The sequence below is a fragment of the Squalius cephalus genome (genome assembly GCF_949319135.1).
Source record: "Squalius cephalus genome assembly, chromosome: 12".
Lineage (NCBI taxonomy): Eukaryota > Metazoa > Chordata > Actinopteri > Cypriniformes > Leuciscidae > Squalius > Squalius cephalus.
Window position 1 is genome coordinate 30,139,302 of NC_137133.1, and position 20,991 is coordinate 30,160,292.

Below are 20,991 nucleotides of genomic sequence, written 5' to 3' on the forward strand. Positions count from 1 at the left end.
ATGGACGACGACAACAGATAATAGAACAATAGAATGATGGATGGATGGATGGATGTCCAGACGATAGAACGATGAATGGATGGATGGATGGATGTACAGACAATAGAACGATGGATGGATGGATGTACAGACGATAGAACGATGGATGATGGATGGATGATAGAATGAAGGATGGATATAACGATGGATGGATGTACAGACGAAAAGAACGATGAATGGATGATAGAATGAAGGACGGATAGAACGATATAACAATGGATGGATGTACAAACAATATAAAGATGGATGGATGGATGGATTGATGTACAGACGATAGAATGATGGATGATAGAATGAAGGACGGATAGAATGATAAAACGACGGATGGATGGATGTACAGACGAAAGAACGATGGATGATGGATGGATGATAGAATGAAGGACAGATATAACGATGGATGATAGAACGATGGATGGATGTACAGACAATAGAACGATGGATGGATGGATTATAGAGTGAAGGAGATATATAACGATGGATGATAGAACAATGGATGGATGTACAGACAATAGAATGATGGATGGATGGATGATAGAACGATGGAAGGATGGATGGATATACAGACGATAGAACGATGGATGATGGATGGATGGATGATAGAATGAAGGACAGACAGAACGATGGATGGATGGATGTACAGAAGATAGAAGAATTGTTCCAATTGTTGGATGGATGGATGGATGGATGGATGTACAAACGATAGAACGATGGATGATGGATGGATGATAGAATGAAGGACGGATAGAACAATATAACGATGGATGGATGTACAGACGAAAGAACTTTGGATGATGGATGGATGATAGAATGAAGGACGGATAGAATGATATAACGATGGATGGATGTACAGATGATATAACGGATGGATGGATGGATGTACAGGCAATAGAACGATAGATGATGGATAGATGATAGAATGAAGGACGGATAGAACGATAGAACAACGGATGGATGGATGTACAGATGAAAGAACGATGGATGGATGACAGAATGAAGGACGGATAGAACGATGGATGAAAGAACGATGGATGGATGTACAGACAATAGAACAATGGATGGATGATAGAACGATGGATGGATGGATGGATGGATTATAGAGTGAAGGACAGATAGAGGATGATAGAACGATGGATGGATGTACAGACAATAGAACGATGGATGGATGATGGATGGATGGATGGATGGATGGATGATAGAACGATGGAAGGATGGATGCCAGTAAAGCCACAAGGAAACTTTTGGTTTAATACACCTCTAGTGAAGTTCTAGGCTATTAGCAAGTTGAGATCTCAATGTAGCTGGACTGGCTGTAGCGTCAGCAGGACACAGAGAACAATAATGGCAGCTGACATGCCTGACCTTTCCCATTAAAAGAGCCTGGCTGCCTCCACATCTCATTAGCCAGCTCAGCACCTCGCTCTGTGACTGAACCCAGCAACTTCAGCCACCACTCGTTAATTCATTTATGCCCATTAAACACCTCTCTAGCTCTCGTTTCTGGGGTGTATATATACAAGACATTTGTGTGTGGCTTTTTTTTTCTTATTTTACAAACCTGTTTTTCTCCCTCAATCTGTCTTTCTCACGCATATGCACAACAAAATGCGTGTGCGGTTTATCACTGATTATACAGGCTTATGCTGTTCCATGTGACACCTTGGCAGGAAATGAGGGGAATTATTTATGTATATATGCATAGAAATGCAAATGTGCAAACATACATTTAAGACACATAAATCACAAAGAAAACATGAAATAGTTCAGGAGTTGTTTAAGGGGTCATATAATTATCTCAAAAACATCTAAGAAAGTATATTAAAAGGATGCATTACATTGATCAGAAGTGACAGTTAAGACTTTTAGACTGTTAAAAAATATAATCAAATAAATGCTATATTTTTTAACTTTCTATTAATCAAAGAATCTTGAAAAATGCATCATGAATTACACAAAAACATCAGGCAGCACTACCATTTTCAACATTGACATTAATAAGGAATGTTTCTTGAGCACCAAATCAGCACGCAGGTATCCGACGGATGAACCGCTAATATTTGATGTAAAAATTACATTTTAAAATCTATTAAAGTAGAACACAGTTATTTTTAATTGTAATATTTCACAATATTACTGTTTTTACTGTATTATGCATAAGAGACATCTTTCAAAAACATATCTAATCTGACCCTAAACTTTTGAATGGTAGTGTACATATGTTTTCATCTTACATCTCAAAATATGAAGAAAATGTGTTAAAATGTACCAGATTCTATTTCTAACACATAGACTTGCCTTTTATTGGTGGCATGGGCAGTTTAACTTCCTGTCACGGGAGAAAAAGTTCAATCCCAATAAATCTGAGTGTAAAATGACACGGCATGGCATTTTACGTTTTTTGACGGACGATTTTTTACTATAAAATGAAAAAGGTTGCTTCTTTGAAATCCTCACTCCGCAGATTCTTTCCCAGAGGGGCGACAGACAAGCATCATAAGCATGAGGAAATCCATCATTCCTGACCACTTCCACCAGTTCTACAAGGTCACTATGTCGAAACAGGCAGTCTGACACTGGCTCTGTCACCCCCAATGCAATCAGAACTTCCCCACAGCGGCGCACAGCTCACAGGTTTCAAGGAAATTATATTTATGAGTGGCAGACAGCGATTATTTTTTCACTGACGCCAAGAACAATGCCACTAAAATCCTAGCAGGCTGACTCACAATCATCGTTTGTTTGAGATTCCTAAGATGGGGCGCTTTGGGTATTACGAAGAGACATCCCCAAGTGACCTAATAAATGATGAAGCAGGTTTATGGAAGAAAAAAATGGGTCAATAGCAAGCATTTCAAACTGGAAAAAAAACAGATTCGTGAATGTGTAAGGCTACTAGTGTTAAATTACTCTTCCCAGCAGGGCTTGATAGAGTGAGCATTTAGCTCTCATTTGCAGCTAAAAGAATCTAAAGGGGTAATAACGGGACAACAGTTTTTAAAAGTGACTTTTCACTATTAATTACGAATTTGCGACAGCTGAATGTAACATTTTTGGCAAGCCAAACATGTCAGTCTTTGAGTAACATGTAATTTACTTAAAGGAAGGTTAGGCAATGTCGGAGAGGCTAGCAATAGCAAGCTAGGTTTGAAAGCATAATATCCCACCCTCCCTTCAGCGTGTCCAAAAGACATGAACACGCAACAGCAGAGCCTGATTACCTCATGTCTCAAAGCACAAAACATTACAATAATAATGACAATAAACAACTTACAGAGCTCTTACTTGTACCACCTGACTGCTGCAGATTCATTTCAGCATTGATAGTGTTGACATAGAAACACAAAAATCTGAGTCTAAGAACGTGAACGGCTCCGGGTAAAACGTCATGGGTTGCTATCTCGGAATTACGGTTATGACATGGCGTGAACGCAGCATAAGCTTGTTGTTTTGGTTCAGGAGCAACTGTAAAAGGCTGTTGCTGTTTGTTTACAGCCCTCGGTGACTGTCCACAACTCTGCAGCCTTACGGAACGAGCTGATGTGTGATGTCTGCGCGAGACTGGACGAAAATTCTTTCGAAAACCACTTCTATTATTGATTGCTATCAGGATGTGAAAAGAGTTTCAAATAGTATAACAAAAAATGTTAATAAACAAATGTTTAGAATTGTAGGAGTAAGCATCAAAATTGTTCCTAGATCAGGAGAGTAAGATGCTACATCCCTATTGAAAAAAAAAGCTTTAAAACCAGCCTAAGCTAGTTTGTTGGTCTTAGCTGGTATCTCTGCCTAGAGAGACTGATATATTGGCTGGTATAAGAGGGTTTGGGCACTGTCTGCTGGTCAGACTGGGAAACCAGCTGGCCAACCAGCTGAACGACAGCTTAAACAAGCTAAAACCAATCGCAAACAGCTTAGGCTGGTTTTAACAGTTTGTAAGATGTACGATTACTAGGGTCTTAGGGTCTCAGGACCTGAGTAAAAGTCTCCATTTGCTTAACCCCCTGAGGTCGGCAATCACGCCGGCGTGATCTGCTCGTTTTTTTTTTATCAGTGCAAAATACTCTGTTGATTTTGATTTTACATACTTGTGTTGTACATCATTCAAAGCTGTTAAATGTCTTCTTTTATTTGTGTACACTCATAATAAAAACAAAATGTTGTGTTTTCCGTAAAACAAAGAAAATAAACATGATGCGCGTTCTGCCGTCTCTCTCAATGTGAAACTCATTCTGAAACGCGACAGAAAATGACCTGTTACTCAGCGAATGTTTTTCACACAGACTTAAAACGCATGTCTATACAACGCTTGGAATCTCTATTTTTAAAGTATGTAAATTATATAAAAAACAAATATTATATTTTTAAGTAATCCATACGAAAGCAGCGGCATGTACAGTTTCTCAAACGCGTCCTAATTAACTATAATGTGACCACACCCACGCGCGCACGAGCGATTGACATGCAAATGATCCATGCGGAGAAACGCAGACCTGTAAACGCCCTCATCACCTCAAAACAAAGAAGCAGAGACTTCGTAACTTACTCCTCTCTGCTTTCATCGAGTTTGGACGAATGTAAGCTGTGCTGTGCTGTTTACCTTGAATTTACCTCGGATTTACCTCAGAAGAACGCGATTTGAAGATGAGACGATTTTTAAGGTAAGACATGTTAAACTGGTCGTGCCAGATTAAAATGTATGTTATGAAATGAGTTTGGAGTAAAAACATGAACTAAGCCTAATGTCATATATGTACATGTGTATATAGACAGAAACATGAAATGTGAACTAGAATGATAGGCAACCTTTCAGTGCTTGTATGTTCGACACGAGGATGTTTTTATATTCTATAATAAAACACAGCATGGTAAAAGTAGGCTAATATATATATATATATATATATATATATATATATATATATATATATATATATATATATATATATATATATATATATATATATATGTGTGTGTGTGTGTGTGTGTGTGTGTGTGTGTGTGTGTGTGTATTCTGTACATTTTAAAAAGCTATTTTAACCTGAAAAATCTAAAATGTATTCCCCAAATTGTGCAGCATAATTTCTCTTGATATCAGCATGTTCATAGCTGTTTTGTTGTTGTTGTTTTTAGAGGAACAAGATGCCACTGAATAAGTCCTGCTGACTTCAACATTCACATAAGTCTCCATCCATGAACATGCTAAAGTGAAAAATCAAACACCATGGAAATGAAAGGTATGTACTATGTTTCAGGAATGGCACAAAGGTGTGTGACAGTTCAAGTCTCTGTCTTTAGTTCAGTGTGTTAAATAATGTGGGTTTTTTTTTGTCATTTGTGTCTTTGGATTATGTTGTGTTGTAAATAAATTAAAAACAATCAAAAAGCCATTCTTTTTTAAATCTCCTCATTCTTTGTGCAAGGTTGCTCAGAATGATAGGGCCTGATAGCTCCTAATAGGGCCGTTAGGGGAGGTTCTTTGTCTTTCTCAGGTGAGAAAAGCTTACATATTAATGAGCTCCCGCATAAGGCTTTTTCACACAAAACACGTCGTAAAATTTTTAAATCAATATATTGTCTTCTCTGAATGAGCAGTCAGGGTGATTTTCACATAGTTTTGAAGCAAATATTCTAGGCTACGTCATACAATTTTCAAAAGTCTTATGAAGAAATAATCAGTATGGGTTTCATGAGCTTATTTCAGTGACAATTGTTTTTTGTTTTTTCACAAACCACGCATAAATGTTATTATCTCAAAACTACAAACTTTTATATACTTGCTGCTGATATATTATTGTAGCAGAGTTTGTGCTGAATACAGTGTAATCAGACTTTAGCCATGAAAATGTCACAAGTAACAGAAATAAGCACAAATGTCAGAGCATGTCAGAACACCTCCAGGGCCCATAAAACAGCTCAGACCCCAGAGGGTTAAACAACTCAGATAGCAAAGAGATCATAATGCTACCGTTGAGACATACATACAATCTGAAGTAGCGGCCTTACTGTGAGTTTAGTCTTAAATGGATTTCTTAATGTTGTGCTAAATGGTATATCTTTAAAACATAGGCTAGCTCAGCGCCCTAGGGTGTAGCCATTGCGTTTGAAAATTTAAGCACACCTCCTACCAAGCACAGAAGCAGTCATGACGGCTGAAAACAATAATTAAAGAACAGACTACTGTATGAAGAGAGAATCTTAGCATGGCTAACTAGCTGAGCTGTCGACACTAGTGTAAGACTGGAAAAACTGGAAGAGAGTGCAACTCTCTGAGAGAACAAAGGAAATTAACATTTGTACTCACTCTTGTGCACCATTCGAGACGCAAGTCTCACCTCAGAATTATCCTAATCTACATCTCTTTCCCTCTTCCCCCATTCCTTCTCTCTCATGCTGAGATCACCAAAATTCACCCAAGAATCTATATGGTTGAATGTAAATAATTATCATACAGTATAATACATGTTTGGTATCATTTGAAATGTCTCAGTGCGACTGGTACAAATGTTACCTCATTCCCATAGAAGTACACCAAAAGGTAATAAAGTTCTTAAGAGTTTAGAGATAACTTGCACATAGAGGAGGGTGTGTCTTCCAGGCAAATGGCATCCTGCTGCCAAAAGGTGTAAACTCTGAATGCAAATTCTCATTGTTAGCAAATGTTTCCATAGCCCTTTTCACACAGCGTGTTGATCCCAGGAAATTGGCGTAAAATTGCTAGAGTGTCTTCTGTGTGAACGCAAACACATCCCGGGATTGATGCTCTTAAGAAAGTTTGTGTTCGTCATCAACAAAGAAAGAACGAAAAAATGTGTGCAAACTAGAATGAAGCAGAGACCAGGGAGCTCCTTACTATCCGTGCTGAAGCTGAGATCGTTCACCAGCTTTGTGGAATCCAGGAAAAAATGCTTTCGTTAGTAAAAAACCAAACAATAAATCATTAGTAAACCAAACATGCTGCGTAAAAAAATCCACCAAGTGCACGACTACAATGGAAAAAGCGGTAGCGGAAGATTAGACGGGGGACTTTCTACAATCTGACATCACGTGTCTTTACGGGATCTTTAAGGGATGTGTGTGAACGCACTCACAGATTCCGGAAAATCACTGGCAGTGTGAATGAACCAAAATCAAACGATCCCGGGACAAATCCCGGGACACATTGTCCGTGTATTTTCCCGGAATCTCTGTGTGAAAGGGGCTCATGTGAAAGAAGTTTCCGTCTATATAAAGAAATGCAACCAGAGGCTCAGCGCGATTTGTAACTCAAATTAGCCCGTGATCTACCTTTTTGCTAAAGCCTGTTTATAGCTCAGGAGAGTTAAAAAATTAAATAAGTTTGAACTCCAGCATACCACCATCCGACCTTGGGGACAGCAGGAAGACGTTTTCAATCGCTGAGGAAAGTCAAAAGCAAAAACAATCAATTTGTCAGTTCCACTTTTCAAGCCAAGCCCAGTGACAAAAATCAGCATTTTAATTTATCTGGTAAAAAGTGTGCCTAATACAGCTAACATATTCCATAAAGGCTTCTCTTCCTGTGCACCAAGAACTTAATTACATTTGCACACTGTAATATGAAGCCATTGGCAATGGCCTGAGGCACATTAAAGCACGTGATCTGCCACCATGTGCCCTGGCTAACAATGCCTTCAGTCCCCATAACCTGCTTCCATCAAAACTGCCTCATGTGGACACCACACATCTGCTCCTCTCACTCTAATAGCTTTGATGGAACCCTATGTTCCTTTAAGAAGTGAAGGAAATTACGCTGGACTCCAGAGCCCTATGGTGCCACTTACTGTGGCTATCTTCTCTTAACAGACAATAATGTCACCTAAATAGACTAAATGTGGGCATGTGATTGAATTCTCTATTATCATGACACATAAAGGTGATTTTGTTTGAAAAAGGATACCAGACCCATTATCCTGTGGACTATCCATCCATCCATCTTACTTTAAAATTTAAATACATTATTCAAAACTTTCAAATAACATTTTACTTACATGTAGCTAAAATTCAAAGTCTGTCCTGAAAAACTTTGCTTTTCCTGAAAAGTTTTATAGTAATGAATTTCTTAACATTCATTTGAATTCTAATTCCTTACATTCACATTTAAATGGCAATTCTGCATCCTTTTTAGCTTCGAATGCAATTCAAATTAAAAAATGAACTGGTTAAAAGACCCTAGTTAAAGAGAGCAGGTGTTTCCCAGACAATGTTCAAAATAAAGAAGGATGGCTATATAGTATGTGCTAGATATGGGCTTTGACCCGAACAGATGCGGAACAGCCCACCTCATCAGCGAGAGCGGTTCTTCACCTGAGCCACACCACGATGACAGATCACACGTCAGGACCGCCCTCGCAGCGATGGAGATGTCCTTGACCAGGCATGCCATCGCAGTGTAAGAAAATCTCTTATCATGTTACGATATGCAGAGGCACAGTCGTAATCAGGCTAAGTGCCATGCTCAGGCGTGAACCCTGCTAAAATGCCATTCCAGGCAGTCACCCATAAAACACTTTATGGAAAGTAAAGACCAATCTCACTACTAAGTATCGATCGTAAATTATCGTAACATTTGCAGGCAGTCAGCAGAGCGATATTAACCACTGGAAGTTATAAAAGGGTGTGTGTGGCTGTTCTGCTTGGACATGTTCGCATGTCTTGTAAAGCAGCTGTTGGTATTGTAACCGTCTTCAGATTGGATTACATGTTATCTTCATATTACAGCTACAGCTACATGCAATCATAGTTTAAAGGAACAGTTTGTCCAACAAATTATGATTGGGTAATCATTTACTTTACATCATTAGTTTCGTTCCAAACGAGAATGACTTTATTTCTTGCTTGGTGAAAAATTATGACATCTCCTTAATTTATGAAACCGAAACAGTTCTAAAGCAAACAAGAACTGGATAGCAGTAAGCCTATGTATACGTTGAAGGTAAAGGCAAACAAAGAAACGTTAAACCTAGATTTCAGCTTGGTTAAATATTTATGATTCCTCTGGCATCAAAAAGCACTCACCCTAAAAGCTTTTCTTGTAACAATATGTTCTCAGGAAACAGCCTTTTGGATTACAGGACTGAAAGCTTTAAACAAGAGAGTTAATACATTATCACACAATCACTTTACAAACACATATTGTACCAGTACTACAGTATCATGATGGTATACGTGGTCACCTTATTCGTTAACCCATGAATTTAATTCAATATAATTAACATTTATTTTACACTCTTAAAGCATTTTCGTATCGCATATTGAATATCGCATTATTTACAGAGTTATAGCATTTTTCTTCGATATCGTGCAGCCCTAGTACTAAGGGCTATATTGATCAATTAAAATTTTGATCAAATTAATTACCTATGCTATGTAAAGCATCAAAGGATTCATAACTATTTGCATATACAGTACATATTGGCCTTCCATATTTAACATAAGCCTATTGCTGACCTACAGTCCACAGCAAAAACATTTCACAATCAAGTCAATCTGCCCGGAGTAAATTTAGACTTAACATCCAAGTCAGTGGGAATGATTAATTGTTTTAATTATTTTATTTTTTATTAAATCACATTACTTTTTTATAATGAACCACCCTAAATGATTGTATCAGATTGACAGGCTTTTTCATCAACAACATTATCTGCACTTTACAACAACAGGTTACAATTGACATGTTAAGCATGAAGCAGGATAAGGCTGTGACCTGAAATGTATTATATATTTATTTTCTATGCAGATGCACTAGAATGATTATTTCTTTACAAATAGAGCTATTCAAATCATCTGGTGAAATTGTTTTCATATCGCAATATAAATCGCAGAAAAACAAAATAATGTAGTTTTTTTCCCCCCAATATCACGCAGCTCCGTACCTGTGACTGAGAATATAGACAATCACAAACTCTCAGTTTCACTTCAACTACGCTTGGAAACACATACAAAGCTATGTAGCAAAAATGCTTTTATTCACAGCAATTCCACTGCCCTGCCTCGTTTCGTTCTGCTGAAGCACATAAGCGCCTTTGTCTCTATTCCCAAGGGATCACATCCTCTAGGCTCTACCGCTGCAGTCAGGTAAAAAAGCTTCTGCTGTGGCAACAACGCAGAGGATTTATCAGACAGGCGATACAAAAGTGTTGTGGGTATTCATATTTCCAGACAATAACACAAGGGACAGTTTATTATTAGATCAAAAACTATAGGCAAACGCGTTAGGGAGAAGATGTTCTAACAAAGTTTGCTGAAACACAGCCAAACCGCAAAAGATGATGGCTTCATTCCCAGATGCAAAGTGAGGTAACTTTACCGTAAAACGACTTTCACAAAGTGGCCGGATACAAATTGTGGCCGCACACCGCCTGGAGTGGTGGTGAATAATTTGAATGACAGCAGCAATGACAGGCAAGCAGAGAATGGGTATGCTGTCAATTTAACAGTATAATTAATGGAACTGATTACACAGCTTGAATATAACAGCACTCACGAGTCACGAATGTGACTACTTAAAAACTATGAAACATGTCAACAAAATTAAATGTTTGTTAAAGGGATAGCTCACCCAAAATGTTTAATTCTGTCATACTCATGTTGTTCCAAACTTGCATGAGTTACTTTCTTCTGTATAACACAAAAGAATACATTTTGAAGAGTGTTGGTAAGCTGAGAGTTGACGGTTGTCATTGACTTCCATTGTATTTTTTTTTAAGTCAATGGCTACCGTCAACTATTTACCAACATTCTTCAGAATATATTCTTTTGTGTTCAACAGAAGAAAGACATTTTTGGATGAACTATCCCTTTAACAAAAGGTTTTTAGATATTGGCAATAATAATGAAAGAGATAAATATAAAATTCACATCAGGACGATAATTAAATGATTTTAAACAAAACTTTGGTAACACTTTACAATGAGGTTCATTAGTTAACATTAGTTAAAAACATTAGTTAACATTAACTAATAATGAACTGCACTTATACAGCATTTGTTAATATTTGTTAATGTTAATTTCAACATTTACTAATCCTTTATTAAAATCTTATTTATATATAAAAAAAAAAAAAATGCACTCAGTTCATCTTGTAGATGAGCCACTTAAAAGGAAAATGAATCTAATATTGCTAACTTTCTTATGAGATCTTTCTGATCTTATGCCAAAGATTTTTTTTCTAAATCATTTGTATTCTCCGCAACCTGTCCCGAAACAGCCATTAATGTGATTTGTGCACTTTATTATGTGAACGCCTTGGTTGGAAAGGCTTTGCCAAGAACATAAAATGCAAATTCAAATCAAATATATTCAGAAAACAAAACCAGCCAAAAGGCATCATGATACACATAATGTATTTCTTGTACTGTTCTGGGCTTTGACGGGTCAAAAGGGCAACTATGAGGAGTCTGGATCCTCCGTGTTCAGCTACTGGGAAGCATTCCAACATTTATACCTATTGTTGCTAGGAGACATTCCCGCTAATGTTTATGGCTTGCCTCAATCAGATGGGAACCCGGCAAATAGCGTGCAGCCCAGCACAGGTATCATCACTGTAACCTTTTGTGCTCTGAAATCTCACGACTACGAAAGAGGCATCCGGGCCGGGAAAAGAAAGGTTAATTTAATGCCAAAAGGAAAGAGAAACGCCTGAAAAATGTCCTGCAGCAAAGACTTATTCCCACCACACCTTTGCAGCAATTGTGTTTATTGGTTTTGTTAAGCTGGGAATGATTTATACCATTTGAAAAGCCATTAATTCTTTCTGCCTTTTTAGATTTGGATTGTGGTGTGGAGACGCCAATTCAATTCACTAGCCAAATATCAAGGACTTCTTTTCACAGAAAGGCAGCTCTTCAGTTGCAGTCACAAAGCCAAAGAGCTTCAGTTGTTCGCTGTGCTATTCTATCTCTATCCTGCTTCTCAATCTGGCATTCTTTGTTGTCAAATTCATGAAAATATTAGCAAACAAGTCTATATGATTCAAAAGTCCAACATAACACATCAATGGATTTACACCAAACACGGTGGGAATGGTTTCCAGGCGCAGGCTTTTTGCCTGTCCACATGGTGCTTTATTCGCAAATGTTTTATGCGATATTTAAATTTTGTGCACAAGTTGAATTCGCAACTTGTTTGTGAAACTGATGTCACCATAATAGCCAATTAGAACATATTTCATGTTTAATATTCATGTGAGTTTGATTACAACCAATGATATTGCACAGATTGATGGCGAAGTACTGTAATACAAACCAAGCGATCAACAAAATGTTGCACAAAAATCTTATTTACATGAAAAAGAGCTGGCACTTGTCGTTTAATTATGTTGAGGTGTAAAAGAGAAAGTTTACAAAAAAAGCATGTTAATGCAGCTTTTAATTAGCAAGTTTCAATTCATGGTGAACAAAAACATTCATTTATACATGGTAGAGTTATGGCATCAATGCTTTGATAAAACAGAATGTAAATATTTGGATTAATTATGCAAACGGCTTCCGAAACCATCTGTCAGTTTTGGAAAATCAAGGTCAAGTCGCAAAGGCATTGCACAGCAATTTAGAGCAATACTCTGCCAATGTGATTGTTGTGTTTGGCAAAGGATCCGTTTCCATCTGTACGCTAGGAATCCGTTTACTTCTAATCTATAAAAAAAGCAGAGTTGTCGCAGCACTTTTACATGCTTATGGACGAACTCAATCATACACAATACACGGCATTAACCTTCAAGAAAATCTAAATTTGGCAAATCACCTGCATTCAGGATGGTAATTAATTTCCAGAACACAAGCCTTTCTCCTGCATTCAGCTGATTACAATGAAGGAAAACAACAATTAAACCTTTGTCTTTGTGGTGTTCAAAGAGGAAAAATGACAGCAGACATTCATACCTGTCGGAAAACAAAGCAATTATAGAAATGTGTAGTGCCAGGTGTATAATATTTAGAAATAAACTCAGTTCATGACCTCAAGAACAACAGGTGTCTGTCAGTCTCTGTGCAATATGTTATTCGCCAATGAGGAAACAATCTAACAAGTAATTTTTCCCTTTGTTTCAATTTACCCATTCTATTTTTACTCCCAAGGTAACATTTGTGTTAACAATCAATCTTGGGTTTATTTGGCTAAACATGTATATTATAAATTGTACATTTTCAATGCCTAGTGCATCTATTTCTGTAGTTGAATGGACTTCGATTTAATGTGTCATTTTATTACAATTAATTATAAAAAATAAATGCATAAAAATGAACACATTTAATAATGGTTCCTGACTCTGACAATTCAACAGGCACTTGCCAAATCACACTTACTGAAAGCCGACAGTACGAAACGAATACACAGATGGACTAACTCCGAATGCATTATGGATTGCTGTGGACTGCAGGCCAATGATAGACAATGAAAATAAACAAACAATATATTGCCTTCTAATGTCTATTCAACTCATCTGCCACAGTAACATCTTTGAATTATCATTATTCAAGAGGGCTTTTCTTAGAAAACATTGATATATGTGATTAATTGTGATTAGTTTGATAAATCATCCAATTAATTCAATCAAATCATTTAAATAACAAAGAAACAGGCTTGGGGGATAATATTAATGACATAATCCAGATAGATTTTTGACTATCAACACTAAATCTACTGCATAGTTTTTTCTGGCCAAGTACTGCCCACTTAGACAGAAAAAAAGCCTTCTGATGAACACGTAGGATTACCAACTGTTGTTGATAAGTGTGTGTGAAGGGGCAGATAAATATAAAATCGATGCAGCCACAACAACAGACCTGAATACAACAAAGTGGTAAAATGTTCCAATTATGATGCTTCAGTTTCCACAAAAGCTTACAGAGATAAGGAAATTAGAGCAAAATCTGAGAGAAGCACATGGTCAGAACTTCCCTCAAGGACATAACAGATGATAAGGCATGTCTAAAAGAAAACTCTTAAATAATTGTATGTTCCAATGCAATGAACTAGGGGTGTTATTTATATATATATATATATATATATATATATATATATATATATATATATATATATATATATATATATATAGCGTTATCCGATTTTGGTCATATTGCCCACTCCTACCATAAACCCTGCAACATTAGCAGAAATCTGCTAACATGTAAACACATCTTCCTGTCTGACAAGTTCTCTTGCGGGCAGCCAATTGGAACGGGCGGATTTCAACAGCTGCATTCATCTTAGTATACATTATGCATCATAGGGAGGCTGTCGGAAGCTGAAGCTAAGAGGACAGTTTGACAACGGTTATCAAGTTCTTCATCAGCCATAATAGTCAAACTATTTTACCAGATGTCCTTCATATGAATCCATCTTTGAGCAATATCCATGAACAAATCCCTTGAGTATACAATATTCCTTTCTTTGTTTCCATGTCAGAATGTTGGGCCTCCAGGCCAGACTGTTAGACCACAGGCATTTATACATGCCAGACACAAAAACCACCAGAGAGAGAACTCTCATAAATGCTTTAACTATGGACATTTTATTTGTATTATTGCCTTAGGCAATAAAAACTGCCTGGTGATTTAGCAGAGCTGGGTGCATTATGCGTTCTCTATAGCCATTCCTGGAAGAAACGGGTAACAAAGCTAGAGGAGGAGAGCTTGGACAAGAACTTTTTTTTTCTTTTTTTCATTACTCTGACACTACATGCTGATCTACATGCCATCTTTGGTATAAAACAAAGTTGTTGGAGGAAATGATATCAACCCAGTATACAGTATCAATACAGTGTCTGTATTTTTCCCCCACCTTTTCGTGCCACAAATTTTTTAAATAAATAAATGTGCTCAATTGGACAACAGGAACAAATACAAAACATTTGCAATACACCAATGTGTTTTAAAACCTTCCAATTGGCATCCCAGTTGTGCTCAGAATGAACTATCTCGCAGAATAGTAGCAAACATGGGGGAAAGGGGATTGGAAAAGGTCAGAGAAACAAAAAAGAAAAGAGAGGACAAAAAAGAGCTCAGATCAGTGCACCAATAAAAAAAAAAAAAAAGAAGTTTTACATCAATCAGCACAAAACCCACCCTAATTCTGAAATATATACAAAACAAAAAGCTCAAGACAACGGCTACTTAAAAGTAACTTGCTCGCCTATGACATCATCCAGCTCAAACTGTATGCTAATGACATCATCCCGCTCTAAGAGCGACTTCTGGTCATGAACACTGAGTCTGATTAATAGACACCAGGTGGTGACATCAACCACTACAGCTGATTCTTCGGGTTAATGACCTGCGTGATACATTAACCTACAAACGTCCACTTGGATTAGTGTAGTCACGCTTGCCAGTTGTCATGTGATCTATCACGCACGTCTGATTCATCATCATGCCAGCTGGTTGGCATGCCGAGACTGTTGCTGCCCACTATCCATTACTGTAACTGAAAGAGTGATTCAAAAGGTGTGATAGAGATAGTCCGGGAAGAGTTTACTCGAGAAACTACTGTTGTTGTACAAACACCAGACTGAAATCGTCTTTTTAAATGGGACTGGATTGGAAAACATTAAATGTAGAATTCTAACAGTTAAGCTCTGCAGAAGCAATAAGTAATCATTTTCTGCTTTAGTAGGTCAATGAGACTTGGCTTAGCATCTTAAACTTAAAACTCCTAATTGGCTGTCACGACCCGTGGTAGTGGGAAGATAAGCATAAATGATAGTGGCTCCAGGCTAATGACACAAGCCCTGCCTATATGAGCACCATCATCCCTCCGGTGTAATATAACGAGGCAGGGTTTCCACATATAGCCCTACATTATTTCCACTAAGATTACCCATGGCCACATACATCTTAGTGCCGTATCACTGACCACTTGTCAGGTGGACACTTGGGTTCTTGAGTTCTCGGGTTCACTACAGTATTTGCACTATTACAAGTGACATCTCTATAAAATTACATTAAATAACAAAGCACTGTTCCAGTAACCAATTCAGATTAAAAACCTCTGAGAGCTATCTGAAAGGTTGTAGGTTCAAACCCCTCTATGAACTTTTACCCTAGGTTAGTCCAATCAGACTGTTCTGAGTCACCAATTCACCTGTTTTTATTAGAAAGTGATGCTGTAATTTAGTAATTAGTAATGAAAGATCTTGGCTGGTAATCTGAAAGGTTGTAGGTTCGAATCCATAAACTATCACCATCACCGCAGATAGAAATTACTTAAGCTTTGTCACTTACCAATTGCATGCCACATATAAATGCCAGCGTGCATCTACCACTGCAACAGCCCATCTTGCCCTCCTTCGAGTCCGTGTTTCCACGTGGGTCGCTGTAACTCCACAAAATGATGCCCAGGCAACGGGTTTAAATGGATCTTTCTTCACTCCAAAAGCGATAGACGAATCAAATACGCCCTTCCGATGAAAGCATCCCAAGCACTCCACCGTGTAGGGAGAAGATGTGAAGAAAACTGCATGTGTTTGTTAGAAAAGTAAAATTGAGATGTAACGCAAAGTCAAAGAGACACGGACAACACTTCCCTAAGTTAGTGGAGAAATAACGGTATCTCCAAATCCAGCACTGAAAGACATGTCAATGTGATCTTCCTCGGGTCCGTGTCTGAGAAAACAAAGCCACCCAGTGTGGTTTACGCTCTCATTGCTCCTCCCTCGCGAGAAAGAAACCGAATTAACACGTTTTAAACAGCTATGACTCGTTTTCTTTCACTGGAAGCCGCGACGCGCGTCTTTAGTTTTCCAGCAGGAAATCCACGGGAATGGTGATATGAGGACAATAATCCAAGCGCGCGTCCTGCAAGAGCCTTTCAGTGCAGCTCAAACGTATCTTCTCGGATCCCTCAACTACTATTGGTCCCTTCCAGTGTTAACTTGCTCAGTCCGGGTGTAGAGGAGGACAAAGAAGCGGCGCATCTTACACCATCTGACGCTCCAGATTGAATGAAGCGCACGCGGCGCTGTTCTCCGCGGGGATGCGACTCGGTTTGTTTCTCACGCAGCGGCTGGTGCTGATGCTGTGCAGAGCTCAGATGAGGACCTGGACGTCCCTCAATGCACCGGATGAGCTCTCTGCTCCCTCTCTCAGTGGGCGTCAGAGCAACGCGATATGGAAATAATGACTGTGTGGAGTTGGGGGTCACTCGGCAAGATGCAGATATATAACGGGCTCGGGCTGTAATTGCTTCAATCGCCCTCAGGAAATTCCAGGTCTGAATTTAAACGGCTCTCTCGGGTTTCAAAGTCTACAATGAAAAGACACGTTCTAGTTAGTAATACAACTATTTGTTTAATAATCTTCCATTACTCTTGCTGAAAGGTTCTTTTGACGAGATAAAAAGTTTATTTTCTACAATACCGTTTTTGCAGATTATGAAGGGATTTATATTGCGAAACTGTATCCTGCTTACATGGCTACTAACAAAATAATAATAATAATAAGGTAACTTTTTAGTTTAGGGTCCAATTCTCGCTATTAACTTAATTGTTAGCATGCATATTACTAGGATATTGGCTGTTTGTTAGTACTAATAAAGCACATATTAATGCCTTATTATGCATGGCCATATTCTGCATCCCTTAATCCTACCCAATACCTAAACTTAACTACCTTACTAACTATTAATAAGCAGCAATAAGGAGTTTACTGAGGCAAAAGTCGATTAGTTAATAGTGAGAATTGGACCATAATCTAAAGTGTGATCAATACTATTACTACTAATAATAATAAAATAGGAAGACATAAAATATTGATTTGTTTACATTACTTTATAATTTTAGCTGTATTAAGACAAATATATAAATGACTTAGCCTATTAAGAAAAATATTCTACAGCACAGGCTACAAAACAATCGGCTAGCAAACAAACACATGCAGCAATATTAATAGTAATAGTCTAATAATGGTAAAGTCTTCCGAGGTTATTATCAAACACAGTCAAAGACATGAAAGTATACCATAGCTTTAATATTTCTGAATGCCGTAATTGAAGAATCAGAATCAGGAATCAAGTAGAGCTGTGTGACAACATGCAATATATATAATGTATGTATACACTCTAAGGAGCATAACTGTATCCTAATGCTGGTGCAATGCAATCCCAAACAGTCGACATAAACATAAACACAAACACAAGCCCACACCCACAAAAAAATACACACACAATCAGTCTCTCTATCAATGTTTATGACATGCTTTAATTTTCCCAGCAATCTTGAGTGGCAGTACCATGTATTTACATTCCGATTTCCGGAGGTAATGACTGCAAGTGAAATTGTGGACCCCTCCTTCCTGTCATGCTTGTCCTCTCTGGTCCAGTTTAATCTCAGATTCATTTCACTTGTACCAGGCAAACCAACAGAATTACTGATCCTGCATTTTGTTTGTGTGAATGTTCCATACATGACTAAGCATATCTGAGTTTTCAGCCATCACGTCTCTGGTCCTCGCATTTGCCAAGTTTAAACAATGTCCAAGCAAGGAAACTGTTACAACCCGAGAATGTATTAGCACTTTTTTTTTAACATGACCTAGTATTTTTTTGCATGCATTTGTTTCTTTGTTCCCTTAAAAGTCATTATAACTCTTTGAGACAAATCTTAGATTCAAAGATTTGAATTTATAACATTCACGTCACAAAATTATCTGTCTGAAAGTGTCACACTGCTTGTATCTGATAGCTTTCTCAAATCTTAATCTAGATTGGGCAAACCATTAAAGAATACGAAATGAAGGAGGACTGTCACATCTGTAGCAGCTGTATGGGGAGATATCGATCCTTTAAAAATTCATGAGCTACTGCAGAGCCCGTGACTTCTATCACTTTAAATTGGATACCAGACTGATGCACTTTCCTGCTTTGTGCTTTAGTGCGGTTGAACTTTGGGTTCTCCTAAATGTTTTATTTGATCTGCTTTTATTCAGTATGCCATCATAGGCTTTTCACCCAACTATAACAGTGAAAAATCAGGACATTATTCTTTCAAAGGTTCCTTTGCACCTTGAACACATTCTCATTGGCAGGCTGAGGATGTTAACGCTGTATTTCTGAAATAACACAATGGCTATTTCACAGATTCATAAGACTGATACGACAGTCGCTGTGGCTATGAATGCATTTATAGGCCGACTACACCACAAAACATGTCCCTAGTGTTATGCTAATATACTGTATAGCCTGTTTTCCAAAGCAGTTGTTCCCCTGCATCTCATATCTAAATCTCTAGAAACTTTGTAGCAGTTTATATCGCAATATTATCAATTGCTCAAAGAGATGGAATTCTTATAAAAGATTTGTGACATGTGAGCAGATGGTTGCCCTGCTAAATAGATGTTTCTCTGAGTCACAAAAGGTTCAGCTATAAGGGCTAAATTATTTGCACTAATTAACACACACACAAAACTGAATCTATTAACTATTAAAAACATTTCTGTTAATTGAAATAAAGCTGAAAAAAATAAAATATTAATATTAATTGAAGACTTAAACAACTAAATTAACTATAAATTAAACCTAAATAGCAATATAAAAAAGACATATGCTCATAATGAAATTACTACAAATTAAATTAAAATGAAAACTTATAATATAAAATAAAAGCTAATTCATAATTTCAATAAAACTATAATAAAAGCTAAAATAACATACTGATTGCTTTGGATAATAGCATTTATATATATATATATATATATATATATATATATATATATATATATATATATATATATATATATATATATATATATATATAAATCTCTTCAACGAGATCTCCACTGCAACATTATTTATCTATTTTATCTATTTGTTGTTGTTGTCCTTGTCCAAGAACACCCATTCTGCAGGCTTGTATATTAAGAGACTCTATTTGTCACACACCGCAACTATGTGTATGCGTGACTGCAGTGAGGTACAGTATATTAGATGTAATTGGTAATTAGTTCACAAAGCCAGTGTTAACAAACAGTAGCAGTCCTGCTTTACGCTACCTGTCGGTATGTCTTAATAAGTGTAACACTGAAAGCTGATTACATAAGCTCCAATAATGAGGTGTTCAATAACAGCCTACAGAAGGGCTGTTCAATTAATTTTTTAATAAGCCAATGATTGGCCCCTCTGGGTGTTTCAGTGCCCCCTTGTGGATGTGTGATAATATTTCAGCATGCTTTATTACCAACTGCATTAAATGCTGCCATCTATTATATGTCAGGGCTGTCAAATTTCTATATTATAATATAGTGTGTTGTTTAAAACAAGTGTGTTGATTATAATAGTTTGATTTTTGATTATAAAATACTTACTTTAAGCTTTAATGTGTCCCAACTGGGCCAAATCTGCAGGATTCCACATGAAATTATCCAAATATGCATACAGTAAAGTTTGAAATAGCAATGCATGGAGCATAATTAAAAGTTATTTTCATAACATGCACAACAGATGTTCATATTCACCACCCAAAAAGTATATTGGCATCAGATAAAGACATCACACAATGTCTGCTGCTGTGTTAGGGAAAGCGTGGCACTTTTGCAGCTCTCTGCGAGTATTAATCATTTAAACCTGCATTCCAAAGGACCATCAGATATTGATGATAATTCCCTGCCCCCAGCTTGTTTGTTGCTCTGTGACAGACTGTTTGATCAAAGTTTGCAAGTGATGCAAGTTGCTGTTTATATGAAGCAATCCACCGAGCACAAGGGGAGGTGAATAACACTCAAAAGTTAGTGTTATTAAAAGGGTTAAAAGAATAGTTCACCCAAAAAATCTGTCATTGTTCTGAACCAGAACTGTAAGCTTTTTTTTTTTTCTATGATTTTTCCGCATCTTTCCATAAAACAAAAGCTCAAAGTGACCACTGTCAGTGATGCGCGGGTCAATGTATAAACAAACCGCACCCGACCGACGTTTTCAACTAACCCGCCCGCAACTCGGACCGCAAAAAACGAAAAA

At 37.4% G+C, this 20,991-nt stretch overlaps 1 protein-coding gene across 2 annotated transcripts in view; it reads right to left on the reverse strand.

The window, feature by feature from the left end:
- nkain2 (sodium/potassium transporting ATPase interacting 2) overlaps positions 1-17,133 on the reverse strand; it is a gene marked incomplete at its 3' end in the record, with an annotated part of 155,370 nt that extends 138,237 nt beyond the window's left edge. The window contains exon 1 of one of the 2 annotated variants that reach the window (XM_079889391.1): positions 16,269-17,133. In XM_079889391.1, the coding sequence (XP_079745517.1) occupies positions 16,269-16,322 (54 nt within the window). In that variant the 5' untranslated portion in view covers positions 16,323-17,133. The remainder of the gene's footprint in view (positions 1-16,268) is intronic. The other variant, XM_079889392.1, reaches the window with a different exon arrangement.
- Between the last annotated feature and the right edge of the window lie 3,858 nt (positions 17,134-20,991).